Source organism: Diceros bicornis, chromosome 8 (assembly GCF_020826845.1).
Source record: "Diceros bicornis minor isolate mBicDic1 chromosome 8, mDicBic1.mat.cur, whole genome shotgun sequence".
Classification (NCBI taxonomy): domain Eukaryota; kingdom Metazoa; phylum Chordata; class Mammalia; order Perissodactyla; family Rhinocerotidae; genus Diceros; species Diceros bicornis.
In genome coordinates, this window is record NC_080747.1 from 429,873 (window position 1) to 447,691 (window position 17,819).

Genomic DNA, 17,819 nt, shown 5'->3' on the forward strand with positions numbered 1-17,819 from the left:
GAGGGTTAAGGCCCCGAGCTCGGCGGGCGGGGCTGGCGTGCACGGATTGGCGGAAAGTTCGGGCTCGGGGCGGGGCGCGGGGCGGGCCGGGCCGGGCCGCGGCGCGCCGATTGGCGGGAAGTTGTGTCGGGGCGGGGCGCGCGGCGGGCTCGGCGCTCGCTCCGGGAGAGTTGACAAAGCCCCGCAGGGAAGGACGCCTCGCGGCGCGGCGCCCCGGGCCCCTCGCCCCGCCGCCCCGGGACCCCGGTCCCGGCCTCCGGACCCCGGCCCCAGCCCCGCCACCCTGCGCCCCCGGCCCCCGGCCCCGGCCCCCGCCCCGGCCCCAGCCGCCCGCGCCCAGGTAGCGCCGCCCCGTCCCGAGGCCGGGCCCGGGGGCGCGGGCCGGCGGGGTGCAGCGCCCGGGGTGGCGATGACCGCGTCGCGCGCCCCGCGGGCCCGGCCCTGAGCCCCGCCGCCCGCGAGCCCCGCCGAGGTGAGCCCCTCCGCGCGCGCCCGTGCCCCCCGGGGGACCGACTGAGAGGGCCCGGGTCCCGGGTCCGAGGCATGGGCGGGCAGGGTCCAGGTCCTCGATCCCCTGCGAGGGGCCTCCGGGCACGGCACGCGCCGCCGCCGCTCCTGCCCGGCCCGTGGTCCTCCCCGCGCCCCGCCCCCCCTGCACCCCACGTGGGCCCCCCCCCCAGCGCAAATTTGTCCGCTAATGGCGCAGGCGATTATCTGCGGGGCCGCCGGTGTTGTGTGTCCCGCGGGCAGGGCCCGAGCTACAAGCGCCAGGAATCCAGACGGTGTTTGGAGAGGGGGGGCGGCGGGGGAGTCCGGTAATTAGTGTAAACCCTTTGTCTGCCTTTGATACCCACGGGTCTCCCCGCCGCCGCTTCCTCCGCCCCGAGCGCGCGCAGGGAGGGCGGGCCGGCCCGACCGATCCCCGCGGCCCGGGACTGGGGTGCTGGCGGCTCCGGGGCCCTTGGCTGGAGGGTGGCGACCCCCACCCGCGCGCCAGTGACCGGCCGCCCAATACCCTCAGGTCCGGACAGGCCGAGATGACGCCGAGCCCCGCGTTGCTGCTGCTGCTGCCGCCGCTGCTGCTGGGGGCCCTCCCTCCGGCCGCCGCCGCCCGAGGTGAGTCCTGGCGCCCAGCCCGGCGCCCCGGCTCCGCCAGCGCCGCCCCTTTCCCTCCCGGCCCTGAACCCTGAACCCTGACACACTGCCCGCCTGGGCGCGTGCCTGCGCCCCGCCCCTGCTGGCTCCGCGCTTTCCGGGCCCCCTCACCCACGGGGCACCCCTCACCCACGGCGCTCACCCGCGGGAGCCCACAGTCACTCTCAGCTCACCCTTAGGTCCCCACACTCACCACGTGGCACCCCATCTCACCCACTGGGCACCCACAGCTCACCCGCAGAGTCCCTTCTCACCATGGGGCACCCCAGCTCACCCTTGGGCCCTTCGCACTCACAGGCTCCCCCCAGCTCACCTGTAGGGGCCCACACTTACCCTCAGCTCACCCTTAGGTCCCCACACTCACCCACGTGGCACCCCAGCTCACCTGCTAGGCACCCACAGCTTACCCACAGTCCCCCCTTACCCATGGGGCACCCCAGCTCACCCACAGGGTCCCTCCTCACCCATGGGGCACCTCCGCCCACCCACAGAGTTCCTCTACATCTATGGGGCACCCCTAGCTCATCCTCTGGGTCCACCCTCACCCACAGGGTCCCTCCTTTACCCTCAGAGCACCACCAGCTCATCTGTGGGGCCCCACGCTTGCTGGCAGGGTGGGCTCTGGCCCCAGTCCCCCTCAGGACACACTCACACACATCCACACACGTACCTGCAGTCGAGAGCAGCTGGTCACCCTGTAGATTCTTAGGGGTGGGCTCTTTGGCCACAGTGGACCCAATTATGCCCCTGGGAACCTGCAGAGACCCCCACGGTGGCCAAGGTGGAGTGTGGGGACAATGGGAACATTCTTGGTGTCTGGGACTTATGACCCAGCCCTGTGCCCTGGGCCTGCCCGTCCCTAGGAAGGTGAAGGTAGGGGCCGCAGGGCTGAGTCCTCAGCTCATGGGGTCACTGCACAGGCTGGGAGTGGGGGCCTGTCTCAAGCCAAACCCTGAGGACCACCTACTTCAGGCTGCACACTGTGTCTCTTGCCATGTACCACGCCAGGGCCTGGGCGCGCTCACACACTTGACGTCCCAGTGGGCAGGCCTGGGGTGCCTCCCGAGGGACCCCTGTCCCCACGCCAGCCCCGTGAGGGGCATCCTCGGCTGGGGTGATGGCTGATGCGTGTCCAAGGACTCCTGCCCGCCATGTTTTGTGCTGACGTCCCCTCGGTTAGGCGGGACCTGTGGCCAGGCCGGCCTTTCAGTGTATTGACCACTCAGGATCGTCCCTGCCCTGTCCACCAGTCCTCTGACGCTTCGTACCCCTCCCCCGCCGCCCTGCGGGCGTACCAAGCCCAACCTGGCCTTATATGGCCATGTTTGGGCGTTGGGTGGCGGGCGGCGGCCCAGGTGGGCCTCCTGCCATGGTACCCCCCCCGCCCGCCTGGCCGGGCACTGGCCGGCTGGCTTGAGGGTGGTAGCTACCCAGGCATGGCTGGGCCGGGCAGTGTCCTGGGCACTGCAGGCACTCAGGTCATGCCCAGCAAGGCCCCTCCGCCCAGCGGCCGGCAGCCTGGACTCTGATTTCCCTTTTATCTGCTTGGACTCCCCCATCCCGCACCTGCCTGTCCTCTGGCCACTTGGCCAGGGAGGCTCTGGAGGCCGCTGTCCTGGCCCGGTCATTGGCTGGAGCCCGAGGCGGAGTGGCGCATGGCAATGGGCAGTGGGTGACAGTGGGCGGCAGAGCCTGCCTTGGTGCCGAGGGGCCACCCCCTGCTCTGTCCCCCTTGGCTGCGGCCTTGGGACTGCACCTGGTGTCCGGCCCCTGCCCGACCCTGGCTCTATGCAGCTAGGCCCTGGCGGTAGTGGGGAGGGCCTCTGTGGTTTTGGGGGGCCGTCCTCCTGGCTATGCCGGCTTCTCCTCCAGGCCTGGACTTGAGGCCGAAGCCAGTGCTGGCGCCACCCACCTCGCGGGTGAGCGGGCCGAGCATGGACCTTCCTTAGGCAGCAAACCAGCACCCGGCGAGTGTGGGCTGTTTTTGAAAGCTGTTTTCCCCGTGGTGTCACAATTTCTGGAATCGGCACATCTCGAGACTCAGATCATATTTTTAAAGTTCCCCTTTTCCCCAAGTTTCACAATCTTGATGGGTTTGTCTTAAACTGTTTTTTTTTTTTTTTAACTTAAAAAAAGATAGAATTTGGCTTTCTCCATTTCCATTTTATTTCTCGCAGTGGGAATTAGAGAGGTTCAGGGTGAAATACCTTTTTCACAAATAACTTTGGAAGAAGCTGTTTCGGGGTTTTCTGAGAAGTGCCACATCTGGACTTCTCCAAGGATGGCGCAATTGGTCAGTCTCTGAGCGGCCTTGAGGTCATCCCCCGTCCTCTGGACCCAGCTGGTGGGTCCTGAGCGAACTGAGTGCTGAGCCCGGGGGCTGGGTGCCGGCCGGCCGTGTCCTACTCTGCAGGATGGCCCAGTCTCGGGCGACCTGCCATCGGGGCTGTGTTGGGAAGGGTCTGCTGGTGTGTGTGTCTCGGGCCAGGCTGCAGGGGGCCTCTCTCCCCACTAGGTCCCTCCAGGCAGTGGCTGGCCAGTGTGCGGCTGGGGCCAGGGATGGACATGCGGGAGCCGGGCTCAGGGCCTGTGAGGTGGGGATGTGGGCCAGCCGCCCCATTTATGTCTGGGGCCCCACTCCTGGAAGGGAAAATAAATCACTGTCCGTCTGGGGGGTGGAGGGAGCCGTGAACAAAGTCGCCTTTGGCTGGGCCTGGAAACCCCGACCGCAGGCTCCTTCTCCATTGTGCGGGAATCAATGGGCCTCGCTCCCGCCTGGTGCCTCCCGCCCAGCGCCACGGCCCTCACGAGGGAGATGTTGGTTTTTCCCCCCACAGTGGCCTCAGCCTCCAGCTTGCCTGGGCCGGGCTCAGGCCCTGCTGACGGTGCTGGGGGAGGCGGGCTGTGGCCCTGCAGGCCAGGGCCCTCGCTGCTGGCCGACTATGCTGTGCGGCTGTCCATGGCGGCCTCCTTTGCCCTCGTCTGTGCCTCGCCTGGTGACTGCATCCCTGGTGTGTCCAGGCGACAGCCTCGGTGGGCAGAGTCAGCACATGGAGGGCAGGCATGCCTAGGCCACTTCCCCTGCCACCCCACCCTACCTGCTATCCGCTCTTCCTGGTGGGGGTCAGTGGGTCCTCGTGGTCAAGCCCCAGAGTGCCCAGCCTGGTTGCTCTCGGGGCCCGAGGAGCAGCTGTCCTGTGCTGCTTCAGGGTGGGGCTGCAGCTGGGGGTCCACAGCCCAAGGAAGCTGGCGGGAGGTGGAGTTGGGGTGTGGGGAGAGGCGTGGGCATCTCAGGCCAGGTCAGGGCCGGCCTGGAAGGAGAGGAGAGGAAAGGCCTCCAGGTGGGGGAACGGTGTGGGCAGCTCACCTTGGCCGGGGTGAACATCCAGGGGCCACAGGTGCCTCGGTGTAGCTGGACTGGGGGCTGTGAATGGGGACAGGCTGGCTGGGCCGAGAGGGTGCAGGGAGGAGGGGCTGGGGGCGTGCTGGGGGGCTTTTCCTCCTGGGCAGTGCAGCTCATCTTCCTGCCTCCAGTGAGGAGTTGGGGGCCTCCACCCCCCGTGCCCCCACTGAGTGGCTGAGGGCAAGGCCTAGAGGCCCTGCACCCCTCATCCCACACAGACCAGCCCCCTGGGGGAACCAGCACGGGCTGGGGGCTTCCGGGAGCTGTCCCTGGAGCACTGGAGGCCGCTGTGGCAGGGAGGGGACTCCGGCCTCAGGGCTGCTGAAACTCAGCGCTTCCCATCTTGGCAGGAAACACAATGGCTTTTCTTCCTGCCGGGTGAGTTTATCCCATGAGATTTACACAAGCTGCGTGCTGTCCAGGGGCTGAGGAGTGAACGATGGGCCTGGGCCTGCAGGCAGGGAGGAGGGGCTGTGCCCACCCTGGTCGCAGACCCGCTGGGCAGTGACCCCTCTGGCTCCCACGGTGCTGAGCCCTGGAGAGCCGGGCCTGCAGAGAGCATGCTCCTTGCCCAGGGCCACCAGCTGGTGGCTGTAGGGCTGCCTCTGCGCTCCTGCAGCAGCCTGCCCAGTTCCCAGAGGGGACTGTGGGGCTCAGGGAGCCCAGGTCGAAAGGCCATGTGCCCCTTGAGGGCTGGGCAGCCCACCCTGAGGCCTCTAGGGATCTGGGGAGTGCCCAGCCTGGGCGGCTGGCTTGCCCAGGCCTCACACCCTCAAGCCTGTCCTCCAGAAGCCTGCGTGGGCCGTGGGCTGTGGGCTGTGGTCGAGCAGGTGTGGGTGGGATCAGGGGGCTCTCTGGCCTGGGGGTGTCCGGCGTGCCTAGGCTGCTGGGTGGGTTGGGCTGTCCAGTGCGAGAACCCCCACAGCGGACAGAGCATTGATTTTGCCCAAACGCCCGACCTCTGGCGCAGGGGTTCCGGGCTCAAGAAATGTCCTTGTCACTTTTCCAAGGTGATGAGGGTGCAGGTTCAGGCCCATGGGGGGCAGGCCCCTTGGGTGGTCTGGACCCCGCGGCATGAGAGGGAGGCCCCGGTGGACAAGGGCCTTCTTGGTTCCCTGACAGCTGGGGTAGGGCTGGGCCCCTTTGGGGAGGCCGTGGGGGAGGACCTGCGTTCTAGGCCTGCCCTGGGGGGCAGGTGTGGGCAGGGTGGGGGAGGGGTCGGCTTGGAGTCCAGTGGACCTAGTGAGATCTGGAGATGGGATGGGGCCGCCCAGGTGCCCCGCGGAACCTTCCGGATGGGTACTGTGGCGGGGGGTCTGGGTGCCTGCCGCCCCAGCCACCATCACCTGTTGGTTTATGTGGGGCTGCCCCCAGGGCAGTGGCACCGTCAGGGTGACGCTCTGTGCCCCCGTGTGTGCCCTGGAGGTGGCCGGGAGGAGGAGCCCTGAGCTGGGGGTCCGCTAAAGGTGCACCTGAGGGAAGAGAACAGGCCTGGAGGGCCCCCCAGCCCGCCGATTCTCCTGGTGCCACTGCTGGGCAGCGGGCAGCCTGGACGCTCCAGCCAGCTGGCTTGCTTGGTGGGTCAGGCTGTCCCTTGGCCGCGCCCGGAACAGCCTGGTTTCTGGGGCAACCACCTGTCCTGCGGGCCCTACCAGTTCCACCGCAGATCCCATGGGTCCTGCCCCTGGGGGCCGCCCTGGGCAGGCTGGCGACCAGGAGCCTGTGTGCGCGTGTGCACCTGTGTGCTTGTGCACGTGTGTGTGCATGTGTGTGTGTGCACCTGTGTGCGTGTGCACTTGTGTGAGTGTGCCTGAGCTGCTTGGCGTTGCCCCTCATGGCAGCCCTGTGGTGGTCGTCACCTGTGCCCTCTCCTGGAGGCGTCCCTGCCTTCCCCCCAGGGCTCGCCTTTTAGGGAGGATGCTGGCCCCGGGGCCCCTGTGTCTGGGCCTTCCCAGCTCCCCGCCCTGTGCAGGGTTCCTCTCACCCTGGGGAAATACCACAGGTCCCGTCTCCCAGAGAGTGCCCACCTGCCCCACCTGCCAGGCTGGACCTGCCTCCCCTCCCTGCCCTCTGGCCAGGGCCCTTTGAGCACCCCCACCAGGCCACTTAGCTCCTCTGGGGGTGGGGGCTCAGCAGGTTGGTGGCTCCTGGCGAGCCGCCCTCCCCCCACAGCCAGTCCCATTGTAGTTAGCCTGATGCCCACCCACCCCCCTGCCAGAGAATTCCTTCCAGGCTAGAAATTTCTGGGGCTTTGCAGGGCTTGCTGGGGACGGAGCCGGCCCTGGTGAGCTGGCCAGGTGTTTCCTGCACACCCTCACTCCCACCTGTGTCTACGGCTGCAGGGAGCAGGCCTCACCAGCTGGGGAGGTCTGAGACCGCTGGATGGCTCTGCGGCCCTTGCTGGGCTCTGGCATATGGGACCCCACCACATGGCGGTGCCTGGTCCAGCCCCTCGCAGAGGGAGCTTGCGGTCTGCAGGTTAGGGCCCACTGAGCCCCTAGGGAGTGGGGAGAGGCGGAGGCTGATTCAGGACAAACCCCTGACAGACCAGGAACAGAGGAGCGCTCAGTGCGGTGGATGGTGCGGCCAGGGCAGGCCACCCTGAAAAGGGCGTTGGAGTCCCTGGGGGAGGGCACAAGGAGGGGGTGTGGGGAAGGTGCACCAGGTGAGGATAGCCAGTGCAGAGGCTGTGGGGTCAGCTAGGTGTGGGGTGTGGGACTTTAGAGTGCTCCCTGAGAGCCTGTGAAGACTGCCTGGGGGTGGGCATCTGTCCCATCCCTCCCTGGTGTGTCCCCTGTCCATCAATCCCAGTGCCCCTGCCTGCCTCGGCCCTCCCGGGGCCCACAGAGATGGAGGGGCATCCGCCCCTTGTTTCACTGCAGCTGGGAAATGGTGCCCTGGGCCAGGTGGGGCCAGGGTGCTCAGGTGGGTTGTGTCCTGGAGAGGGGGGTCTGCATCCACTGTTGGGGGGGTGTATGTGCGCCTGGGGGCAGAGTACGCATTTGGGGGGCAGTGTGTGGGTCTGGGGGACAGTGGGGACAGTGAGTGGGTCTGGGGGATGTGGGGACAGCAAGTGGGTCTGGGGGACAGTGGGGACAGCGAGTGGGTCTGGGGGACAGTGGACACAGCGAGTGGATCTGGGGGACAGTGGGGACAGTGAGTGGGTCTGGGGACAGTGTCTGGGGACAGCGAGTGGGTCTGGGAGACAGTGGGGACAGCAAGGGGGTCTGGGGGATGGGGGACAGCGAGTGGGTCTGGGGACAGTGTCTGGGGACAGCGAGTGGGTCTGGGGACAGTGTCTGGGGACAGCGAGTGGGTCTGGGGACAGTGTCTGGGGACAGCGAGTGGGTCTGGGGACAGTGTCTGGGGACAGCAAGTGGGTCTGGGGACAGTGGGGACAGCAAGTGGGTCTGGGGGACAGTGGGGACAGCAAGGGGGTCTGGGAGACATGAGGACAGCGAGTGGGTCTGGGGACAGTGTCTGGGGACAGCGAGTGGGTCTGGGGGACAGTGGGGACAGCAAGGGGGTCTGCTAGACAGTGTATGGGGACAGCGAGGGGGTCTGGGGGACAGTGGGGACAGCAAGTGGGTCTGGGAGACAGTGGGGACAGCGAGTGGGTCTGGGGGACAGTCTGGGGACAGCGAGTGGGTCTGGGGGGACAGTGTGACAGTCTATGTGTGACACCTGAGCTCCGGGTGGCAGCTGGGAAGCCTGGCTGTGTAGGCTGGGCGTGTGGGGCCCTCCGGGTTGCTGCACCCGGGCCCCTCCTGGCACCCCCGTTCCTGGCTGTGTTTTCATGGCTGGGAGAGGAGTGGAGGGTAGGGAGGGTGGCCGTCTGCATTCGACCCGTGCCCCAAACTTCCTCGTCCTGTAGTTTAGGGTGTGTGCAGGGTCAGGGGGTTTCCTGGAGGAGGTGCTCACGGGGAGGGGCTGAGGCCGTGTGGTAGGACCCTGGAGGAGGCCAAGGTGGTGCTGTCAGGGCCCCTCAGGCCCTGCCCTGGAGCCCTCAGGCTTTCCTCCTAGGCCGGGCGGTGACGGCTGCCCCCCCATGCCCTTCAGGTGCCCGAGGGCCTTAGCCTTGCCTCAGTTTCCCCACGGCTGAGTGGGTTGGACCCTTGTCCAGGTGGAACAATGGGGCTTGTGTTTCCCAGGCTAAATATAGAACTGTGGCAGTCGTGCTGGCGGCCAGAATTCCCAGGAATCTGGGGGGGCCAGGCCTCCCGCCCGTGAGCCTGCAGGGGTCTCTGCAGGGGCCAGGGCCCAAGGGCCTGGCCTGGTGTCGGGTCCAGCGGAGCCCAGGTGGGGGTGGGGGTCGGGGGGGCTGGCCACAGCGGGAGGAGGGGCTGTTTGCTTTAGGATAAGGCTGGCTCCAGCCGCCGCCGGCCTGTCCCCCAGCGCTGTTCGCAGGCTGGCCCTCGAGGCCGCGCTTCCGGCCCGTCTGGCAGTCACTTGGCTCTGTCCTTCCTCCCTGCAGTGACCGAGGGGGCATCCCTGCCGCCCAGTAGATGCCCCGGCTCCTCAAACTTCCTGCCTGGGGTGGGGGTGGGGCTGGCAGTGGCCCCCGCAGGTCAGGCCATCCTTTCTCTGCCGCTGAGGCAGGCTCCCTCGGGGGCAGGTGTTGGACCAGCCCCAAGCAGGGAGGGATGCTGCCCCTCGGTCCAGGCACCGTCCTCCCCCCGGACTTCCTGGGCAGTTGCATGTGTCCATGTGTGGCCATGTCTGTGTGCTTGTGGGGGGGGGGGCTTGTGCCCAGGTGTCAGCCCGGGAGGGAGGCCCAGGGCACTGGACAAAGAGGGCTGGGGGGCGCCCTCTTTGTCCTGCAGCCTGGGAGGCCCTGTGAATAGTGGAATTTCAGGCAGTGACAGGTGGCGGACGGGGTCTGCCTGGGAGTGAGCAGGGACCCTGGACGCACGGGGGGGGGGGGCCTCAGGAGGCCCATTTGTCTGTGGGTCTGCAGACCCTCCCACTGCGAGCTGGGTGGGTGCCTGGGGGTCCCTGCAGACAGTTGAGTAATTGAGGAGAGTTGGGTCTCAGCCCACTCCTGCCTCTGCTCTTCTTGTGCCTTCCAGGGGGACCCGGGGGGCTGGAGAGGAGGGAGCTGGCTGGGGGCAAGGGACAGCCAGGGCCCGTGGAGCACTGTCTAGGAGCCACACGGTGGGGGTGGGAGTAGAGCCAGGATGCGGGTGCAGAAGAGAGATCCCCGAAAGGCTAGGGCGTGGCTGCATCTTCATGGGTGGGCTTTGCAGAGTGGGGTGTGCGGGCAGGCATGGCTAGGAGCAGATGGGGACTGGGAGGAGGCCCCCGTGATCCCCAGACCCTGTCCTTTTTGTTTGTGGTCATAGAGGGAAGGTGCCCGTGTTCCTGTGTCCCTGACACCCCAGTCCCCCCAGCAGGGCTGGGGTGACGTTGCTGGACTCGGGACCCCCTCACCACCTGGGCTGTCATTTGCCTCCATCCAAAGGGTACCGTCCCTCCCCCAGTGCCCCAGATGGAGGCGGTGAGGGCTCCTGCTCTGTGAGGGGCCCTGGGAGATGGGAGATGACAAACGAAAAGCTGCCACGGGAGTCTGGAGACCCCACAGAAGCACGCCGGGCCCTGGTTGCAAAGGCCAGCAACGTAAATCGCATGTTGAAGAAACACCAGCTGATTATTAAAAACACATGCCGCCTTCAGGCCCCATAGCGATAGCGTCTCAGAGCAGCCACTGCCTCCTGGCACCTCCTCCCGGCCAGGACGCGGCATGCTGGCTCTCCTGGCCTGGAGTGGGTGCTCAGGGGGTGTGGGCCGGAGCCTGGCGCACAGTGGGTGCTCAGGGGGTATGGGCCGGACCCTGGCACACAGTGGGGGTTCGGGGGTGTGGGCTGGAGCCTGGCGCACAGTGGGTGTTCAGAGGACATGGGCCTGGCATGCAGTGGGCCCTGGGTGAACGCTGGCCACTGTTGTCTGGGAGGAGGGCGCTGTGCTGCAGGCCCCTGCTGCCTTTGCTGGGCAAGTGTGTCTGGGTGGAGTCCTGGGTGGGGACAGCCCCATCCCCTGGGCTCCCAACACCCACACCTGCCTCCGCTCCTGACCACCTGCCAGTCCCTTCCTCCCTGACCAAGCCCTCTGACCTGCCCTCAGGCCCCCCAAGGATGGCGGACAAGGTGGTCCCGCGGCAGGTGGCCCGGCTTGGCCGCACTGTGCGCCTGCAGTGCCCCGTGGAGGGGGACCCGCCGCCACTGACCATGTGGACCAAAGACGGCCGCACAATCCATGGTGGCTGGAGTCGCTTCCGCGTGCTGCCCCAGGGGCTGAAGGTGAAGGAGGTGGAGCGGGAGGACGCGGGCGCCTACGTGTGCAAGGCCACCAATGGCTTCGGCAGCCTCAGCGTCAACTACACCCTCATTGTGATGGGTCAGTGATGGCCGTGCCAGGGCAGCGGGGGCTGGGGCAGGGCTGGGCCTTGCCATGTGTGCCCTGAGACAACACGGCCCCGGGGAGGTCGGGGGGGCGGTTGAAACTTTCCCACCCACCCACCCACTTGACCTCCATCACCACCCCAGCCTGTGCCCTCCCCCTCCTCAGCCCCGCCTCGGGGGTCCTTCCTCCCAGGTCTTCCTCCCCAAAGGTTCTGCTGCCCTGGGGGCCAGGGCTGGCTGGAGGGCAGCGGGAGTGGTTATGGGGGGTGCCCAAGGTGGTGGTCCCACTGAAGGGCAGCCTGGGCAGGCTGGCAGCCTTGGCGTCGGCCATGACTTTGAGGCTCAGGTTTCCGAGTTCAGAGGGGCCGCCGGGAAGCTAAGAGCCTTCTGTTCTCTTCTGCCTCTGGGGCCGGGGCTTGGGGACTGGGCGGTGTCCCCAGCGACACGCCCTCCGCTTGCTAGTACCAGGCGCTGGCGCCCGGCCCTCCCCCACGGGCTGCCGGGTGTGGGTCCTGCGGGGAGGAGTCTCCTGGGTCCCTTGGGGTGGGTCTCCTGGGCGTGGGTCCCTCGGGGCAGGGGGCAGGCTCCTTGGCAGCCATGTGGGCCCATCTCACAAAGGAGCCTGACCTGCCCCCCTCCCCAACTGTGTCCCAGGGTGAGGGCCTGAGACAGCCTGGCTATGATCCTGGGCTCGGTGGAGGCAGCGGCTGTCATGGGGAGGGGGCATTCCTCAGCATGCCCCACCCCCAGTCGGGCCCCTCGGGCCTTCTCTGGGCTGTGGAATGGGAATACTGCGGGTGTCCCCCCACCGTCATTTCAAAGGGGAGGATGACCAGGCGGTATGCGAGCCGTGTCAGCTCACCAACCCCTCGGCCCCTTGATGTGGGCTAGGGTTACCGCAGCTGCCGGCTGGGCCCGGCCCCCTCCTCCCCAGCCCTGCAGACCCCTCGGAGCCGGGGTGGGGGGGCTAGCTCTCTGGTCCCACCCACGCCTGTCGGGGTCACCTGCACCCAGGGAGTGGGCCGGGCAGGCGGCCGCTCCTGCCCAGCTGTCTCTAGGATTCTGCGATGTGGGTGTGCGCCTATGGCCTCCTGCTTGCTTTCTAGAGCTTTCCCAGTTGGGCCCGCGGCTGGGGCCTGGGAACCAGCCTGGGGTCTGCGTTGGGGGGCTGGGGGCCATGCTGAGGCCCAGTGGGGGTTGCTGGGGCCCCTGTCACACGATGCGCCCTCCCCTCTGCAGATGACACCAGCCCGGGGAGGGAGAGCCCAGGGCGTGATGGCCCCTCGGGGGGCCAGGAGGACCCGGCCGGCAAGCAGTGGGGTGAGCGTGCGGCTGTCACCGTCCTCCTTGGGTGCAGGTGGGGCCAGCCTTCCCGGCGCCCGCTGACCTCTGTGCTCCTGCAGCGCGGCCCCGCTTCACGCAGCCCTCCAAGATGCGGCGCAGGGTGATTGCACGGCCCGTGGGCAGCTCTGTGCGGCTCAAGTGCGTGGCCAGCGGGCACCCGCGGCCCGACATCACGTGGATGAAGGACGACCAGGCCCTGACTCGCCCAGAGGCCAGCGAGCACAGGAGGAAGAAGTGGACGCTGAGCCTGAAGAACCTGCGCCCCGAGGACAGTGGCAGATATACCTGCCGCGTGTCCAACTCTGCAGGCGCCATCAACGCCACCTACAAGGTGGACGTGATCCGTGAGTGCGGGCCGGGGGCCGGGAGCTGGCGGGCACCATCAACACCACCTACAAGGTGGACGTGATCTGTGAGTGCGGGCCGGGGGCCGGGAGCTGGCGGGTGCCCGGGGTCGGCGCCCACACGCTGTGTCCCTGTGCAGAGCGGACGCGCTCCAAGCCCGTGCTCACAGGCACGCACCCCGTGAACACAACGGTGGACTTCGGGGGCACGACATCCTTCCAGTGCAAAGTGCGCAGCGACGTGAAGCCGGTGATCCAGTGGCTGAAGCGTGTGGAGTATGGCGCTGAGGGCCGCTACAACTCCACCATTGACGTGGGCGGCCAGAAGTTCGTGGTGCTGCCCACGGGTGACGTGTGGTCGAGGCCCGACGGCTCCTACCTCAACAAGCTGCTCATCACCCGCGCGCGGCAGGACGACGCGGGCATGTACATCTGTCTGGGAGCCAACACCATGGGCTACAGCTTCCGCAGTGCCTTCCTCACCGTGCTGCCGGGTGGGTGGGCCTGCTCCACCCCCTACTCCCCACCCCCGCCTGGCCCACACGGACAAGAGCGCCCCCGTCCGGCAGGGTACTGCCCGGGGGCTCACCTGTGTCATGGGCCAGCCTTGTGCAGGCACTCCTGGGCCCTGTGGTGATGTTCCCCTCCCCACCTCCTTCCTTGGTCTTTCCTGCAGACCCAAAGCCGCCGGGGCCACCCATGGCCCCCTCGTCCTCGTCCACCAGCCTCCCGTGGCCAGTGGTCATCGGCATCCCGGCCGGCGCTGTCTTCATCCTGGGCACCGTGCTCCTGTGGCTCTGCCAGGCCAAGAAGAAGCCGTGCGCACCCACACCCGCCCCTCTTGTGCCTGCACACCGCCCGCCTGCACCCGTCCGAGACCGCGGCGGGGACAAGGACCTGTCTGCACCGGCCGCCCTGGGCACCACCCCTGGCATGGGGCTGTGTGACGAGCTTGGGCCCCCAGTGGCTGCTCAGCACCTGCTGGGCCCAGGCTCAGCTGCTGGCCCCAAGCTCTACCCCAAACTCTACACGGACGTGCACACGCACACGCACACGCACTCACACACACACTCGCACGTGGAGGGCAAGGTCCACCAGCACCAGCACATCCACTACCAGTGCTAGACAGTGCTGCCTCTCGGGGTGCCAGCTCACTCGAGCTGCGGTGCCACAGGGTGGGCATGTGGAGGCAGGCGGGGCAGAGGGCCACGGAGGGGGATGGACACAGGCGAGAGGCATGGCCAGCACCCTGGGCGCCATGTGTGAGGCGCGCGTGCACACACACACACACACACTGACACCTGCAGACATAAACACACACTGACACACTCAGGCCGAGCACCTTAGGGAAGGTCTGTGTTTGTAACTTTGCAGTGCGCATGTAGCAATGGGCTAGTAGATGAAGGAAGGCCTTGGCCCTGGTGAGGAGAATTTCATGGGGGCCATGGCCACCCCTGGCCTGGCAGGAGATCTGAGAGGCACCCTGGCTTTGCAAACCAAAAACCCCGACCCCTGCCCTGTGCCTGCCTGCCTGTGTCCCTGCCCAGGCCTCGGCAGGCAGGCGGCTATTTTTGCCACCACCTGTCTTGGGTGTCCAGGAGTCCACCTGGGCCGGGGGGTCGGGCATAGCAGTTCCAGGCCCAGTCCTGAGAGGCTGGAGCCTAGGGAGGGGTGAATCCCGCCTCACCCAGCCTCCCACTGCCAGAGAGAAGGGGCCCTTGATATTTATATTTAAGAAATTAAGATAATAATATTAATAATGATGAGGGCTGGGCTGCAGAGACCGACCTGGCCTCGTGGCCATGCTGGATGTCCAGCTTGGGGCCGGGCACCCTTCACTCCACTGCCTGTGGTGGCCACAGACCTCTGTAAGTTTATAGAGTTTGAGCTGAAGCTTCGTATATTTAATTTATTTTGTTAAACAAGAAAACGTGCATCCTTTTCCTCTAAACTGATCTTTCTGCCTGTGTCTGCATCTGTGCGTGTGCGTGTATGTGTGCCCGTGTCTGTGTACAGGTGTGTGCACGTGTGTGTGTGTGCCCGTGTCCATGTATAGGTGTGTGCGTGTGTGCAGGGGCCCGTGTCCATGTACAGCTGTGTGCGTGCCCGTGTCTGTATACAGGTGCGTGCATGTGTGTGCGTGGGCCTGTGTCCATGTACAGGTGTGTGCAGGTGTGTGTGTACATGCATGTGTGCCTGCGTATGAGGCACGCGCGCCCACACACACGTGCAAACACTCTCCAAGAGTGAAGGCTCTCAGGAGTCTCGTCGCTGGGCCTGTGGTTCTGGGGCTGAGACCAGGCGTCCCGGGGGCCTCATCAGTGCCTCCGAACGGGACTCGGGCAGCCGAGTCTGCAGCACTGCCCCACACGGCTTCACGCGCCTCCCTGGCTAGCCAGAGTCCTGCACCCTGGCCCAGTGAGTGTCCCCTCGTTGTCCTGTCACAGCCCCTGTGGCCCTCAGAGCAGGGCTGTGCTGCTCCATCCTGTGCTCGGGGGACAGTTGGGTGGCCTTGGTGGGGGGGTGGGCTGGCCTGGGAGGGCTGGGGCCTCGCTGTCGCCTCCATCCAGGCGCCTGCTGCCTGAAGGGCCCTGTTGGAAGGGTCTACCAGCTGCCCCTGTGTTGTGCAACAATGGGCTCGCTCTCCAGATGGGGAAACTGAGGCTTACAACTCGCTCAGCTGGCGCACAAGTGTCAGGTTGCCTCTGGCCCAGGGGTTCTGAAGCCTCTTAAGAAAAGCACTGAGATAACGCGTGCGATTCTAGCACAGCCGCTGGCGTGAGGCTCGTCGTATCGCTGAGCCTCAGGTGGTCCGGCGGAAGGGGCACGGCCTTGCCAGTGTCCAGGGCGCTGCCCGGCCGGCCCTGCTCCTCAGAGCTCCAGGAAACAAGGGCAGGCTCTGCTTGACCCTGCAGGCCAGGCATCCAGTCCTTTCCGGGTGCTGCTGGTCCTCTTAAGAGTGGGCCCCCAAGGTGAGGCCTGGGCCTTCTCCTCCGACCCCTCCCACTGGGGTGGTGCCCCCCAGCTGAGGGCGGGTCTGGGTCCCATCCCGCTCCTCTGGTCCCCAGGGCTGGGCCCCACTCCCTGCCCCCTCCTTGGGGATGCCCATGCAGAGCAGGATGGGGTCCCCGTCCTTGATATCCCCTCATCCTCTGGCCTCCCAGGGTGGACTCCACTCCTGTCCCCAGAGGGACAGGGCTAGCCCCGAGGGAAGCCCCCTGGGGTGGTCCTGACTCCATGGGCAGTGACCAGGCTTGGAGCAGGGCCAGCAGCCTCCAAGTGACAGAGGCCACTTACGGTGGACGCCATGGGAGACTGAGGCCTTGGCTGGCGGTGGGACGCCCTGCAGCAGTGACCAGGAGCAGCAGTGGGGCTGTAGGCAGCCCACAGCTTGTGACCGAACAGATGTTCCCAGATAGGACAAGCTGCAAGGCGACACCTGGCTGGGGTTCAGTCCGAGGTGGGGGAGGGGTGGAGAGAAGGATGACCTTAGGCAGCAGGGAGACCTCAGGCAGTGGGCCATCTCTGGGTCATAAGGGTGAGCTGCCCACTCTCCAGGCACCACTGAGGGTATGGTCCCCCAGAACCTCCACAGCAGCCTCTGGGACTCCCGACCTCGTGTGGGTGTCTCAGCCTGACGTCCAGTGCAGGCCACCTGGGCTCTTGTGGGGACCGCCCTCGTCATCCTCCCTAGGGAAGTCGGAGGGGCAATGACCTGCCCCCCCGACCCCCATGGCCACTCTCTCATGGGCAAGACAGGCCTGGCAGAGCCCGGGGCCTGGTTCTCTCTGAGACCAGTGGCCCTAGGCTCCCCATCCCCCGAGGGCCCTTTCAGGGTCCCTGAGGAGAGACAAGAGCTGGTGGGCATGTTGGGGTGCCTGGCTGGGCAGGCGGACCTACGGAAGACCAGACACACCCTCATGAGCCTGCCCTGCCACCTTGAAACCCAAGCCCCCACTGCCCACCAACCACACCCTGGAGCCCAGAGCCCCCCCGGAACCCCCCACACCCTCAGCTTCCTGCTCTGGGGCCCCCAGGACCAGCCTGCGCCCCTCTCAGGGGCCACCTGGAGGGGGTCAACACCTCTTTGCTCCCCCTGCAGCTTCCAGACCCTTCTCCCACGGCTCCCCCTGTCCCCAGGTCTGAGCCCCAGCTCCGAGCCCCAGCTCCCTGCCTATGCTCCAGCCCAACCCTGCATGACCCCTGGGAGATTTCATGCCCACATGGACGTCCCTCAACCTCGGCTCCTGTCCCCCTGGCTGCAAGGCCCATTTTGAGCCTCCGCCGTTGCGGAAGTGTATGCAGGCTGCCTGCACCCCACATTCCCAGGATGGAAGCTCCTTTCCCTGCACCTCCACGTGCAGGGACAACAGAGGGGACAGAGGCTGGTGGGTGCTCACCGCGGGGGTGTGGGCGCAGGGCTGGACAGAGGCAGGGGGCTGGGCCTCAGCCACCCTAAATGGACGTTTGCTGACTGGCTCGCCGACTGACTGGCTGGCAGTGGTAGTGAAGGCTGGGCAGTGGAGCTTCCCTGGAGCCCCACTCCACCAGACTCCGCACTCCCATCTCCCCGGGCACTGCCCCCTTGGGGACCCCCAGGCTGGGTGCAAGGGGGCACGCACACGCCGGGTCCTGGGGGACGGGGCAGGGTGGGGCCGAGGGGAGTGCGAGGGGCTGGGGAGTGGGGCCGTGTCTCCCATGGGCTTGAGGGGCCACGCCCTGGGCCTTGCCCCTCCGTGGTCAACCTTCCGCGTAGACCGAGGCCAGGCCCCAAAGTGCCCTTGGCTGCAGGCAGAAAGACCAGTGGACAGCCGCCAACACTACAGGGACCACAGCAGGAACACAAATGCCTCCTGTCCCCGCTCTGTGGGGCTCCCTGTGTGCTGGGGTGGGCCTGGGTCCTACCCTGGTGTCTCCAGTCTGGAGGTAGAGAAGGGGGATCCAGCTGTGTCCTCAGAGTGACCCCAGGCCAGGCCAGGCTGGGCGGGACTTCCGATGGCCATTTGGGGAGGAGACTCCTAGTGTCCTTGGTGGGGGTGCTGGGGCGCTAGGTGGGTGAGCGTGCTGGGGTGCTGAGCCAGGCCAGCGTTCTTCCCTCTGATCGTCCCCGGGCGGTGATAAGCCGGATCCCTTGAAGCCGGGCGAACTTGAAAGTGTGGCACAGGCTGTGACGCC

General features: G+C 66.8%; 1 protein-coding gene across 2 annotated transcripts; it reads left to right on the forward strand.

Moving 5' to 3' along the window:
* The first annotated feature begins 217 nt into the window (after nt 1-217).
* On the forward strand, nt 218-14,599 carry FGFRL1 (fibroblast growth factor receptor like 1). 2 transcript variants are annotated; one of them, XM_058546511.1, is made up of 7 exons: nt 218-472; nt 1,022-1,116; nt 10,679-10,951; nt 12,196-12,276; nt 12,360-12,644; nt 12,785-13,138; nt 13,321-14,599. In XM_058546511.1, the coding sequence occupies exons 2-7, from the start codon at nt 1,038-1,040 to the stop codon at nt 13,767-13,769; spliced, it is 1,521 nt and encodes a 506-aa protein (XP_058402494.1). In that variant the 5' UTR covers nt 218-472; nt 1,022-1,037; the 3' UTR covers nt 13,770-14,599. The 2 variants fall into 2 exon arrangements, with proteins under 2 accessions (XP_058402494.1, XP_058402495.1); XM_058546512.1 differs by lacking the exon at nt 10,679-10,951 and having other exon boundaries at nt 219-472.
* The last annotated feature ends 3,220 nt before the right edge of the window (nt 14,600-17,819 follow it).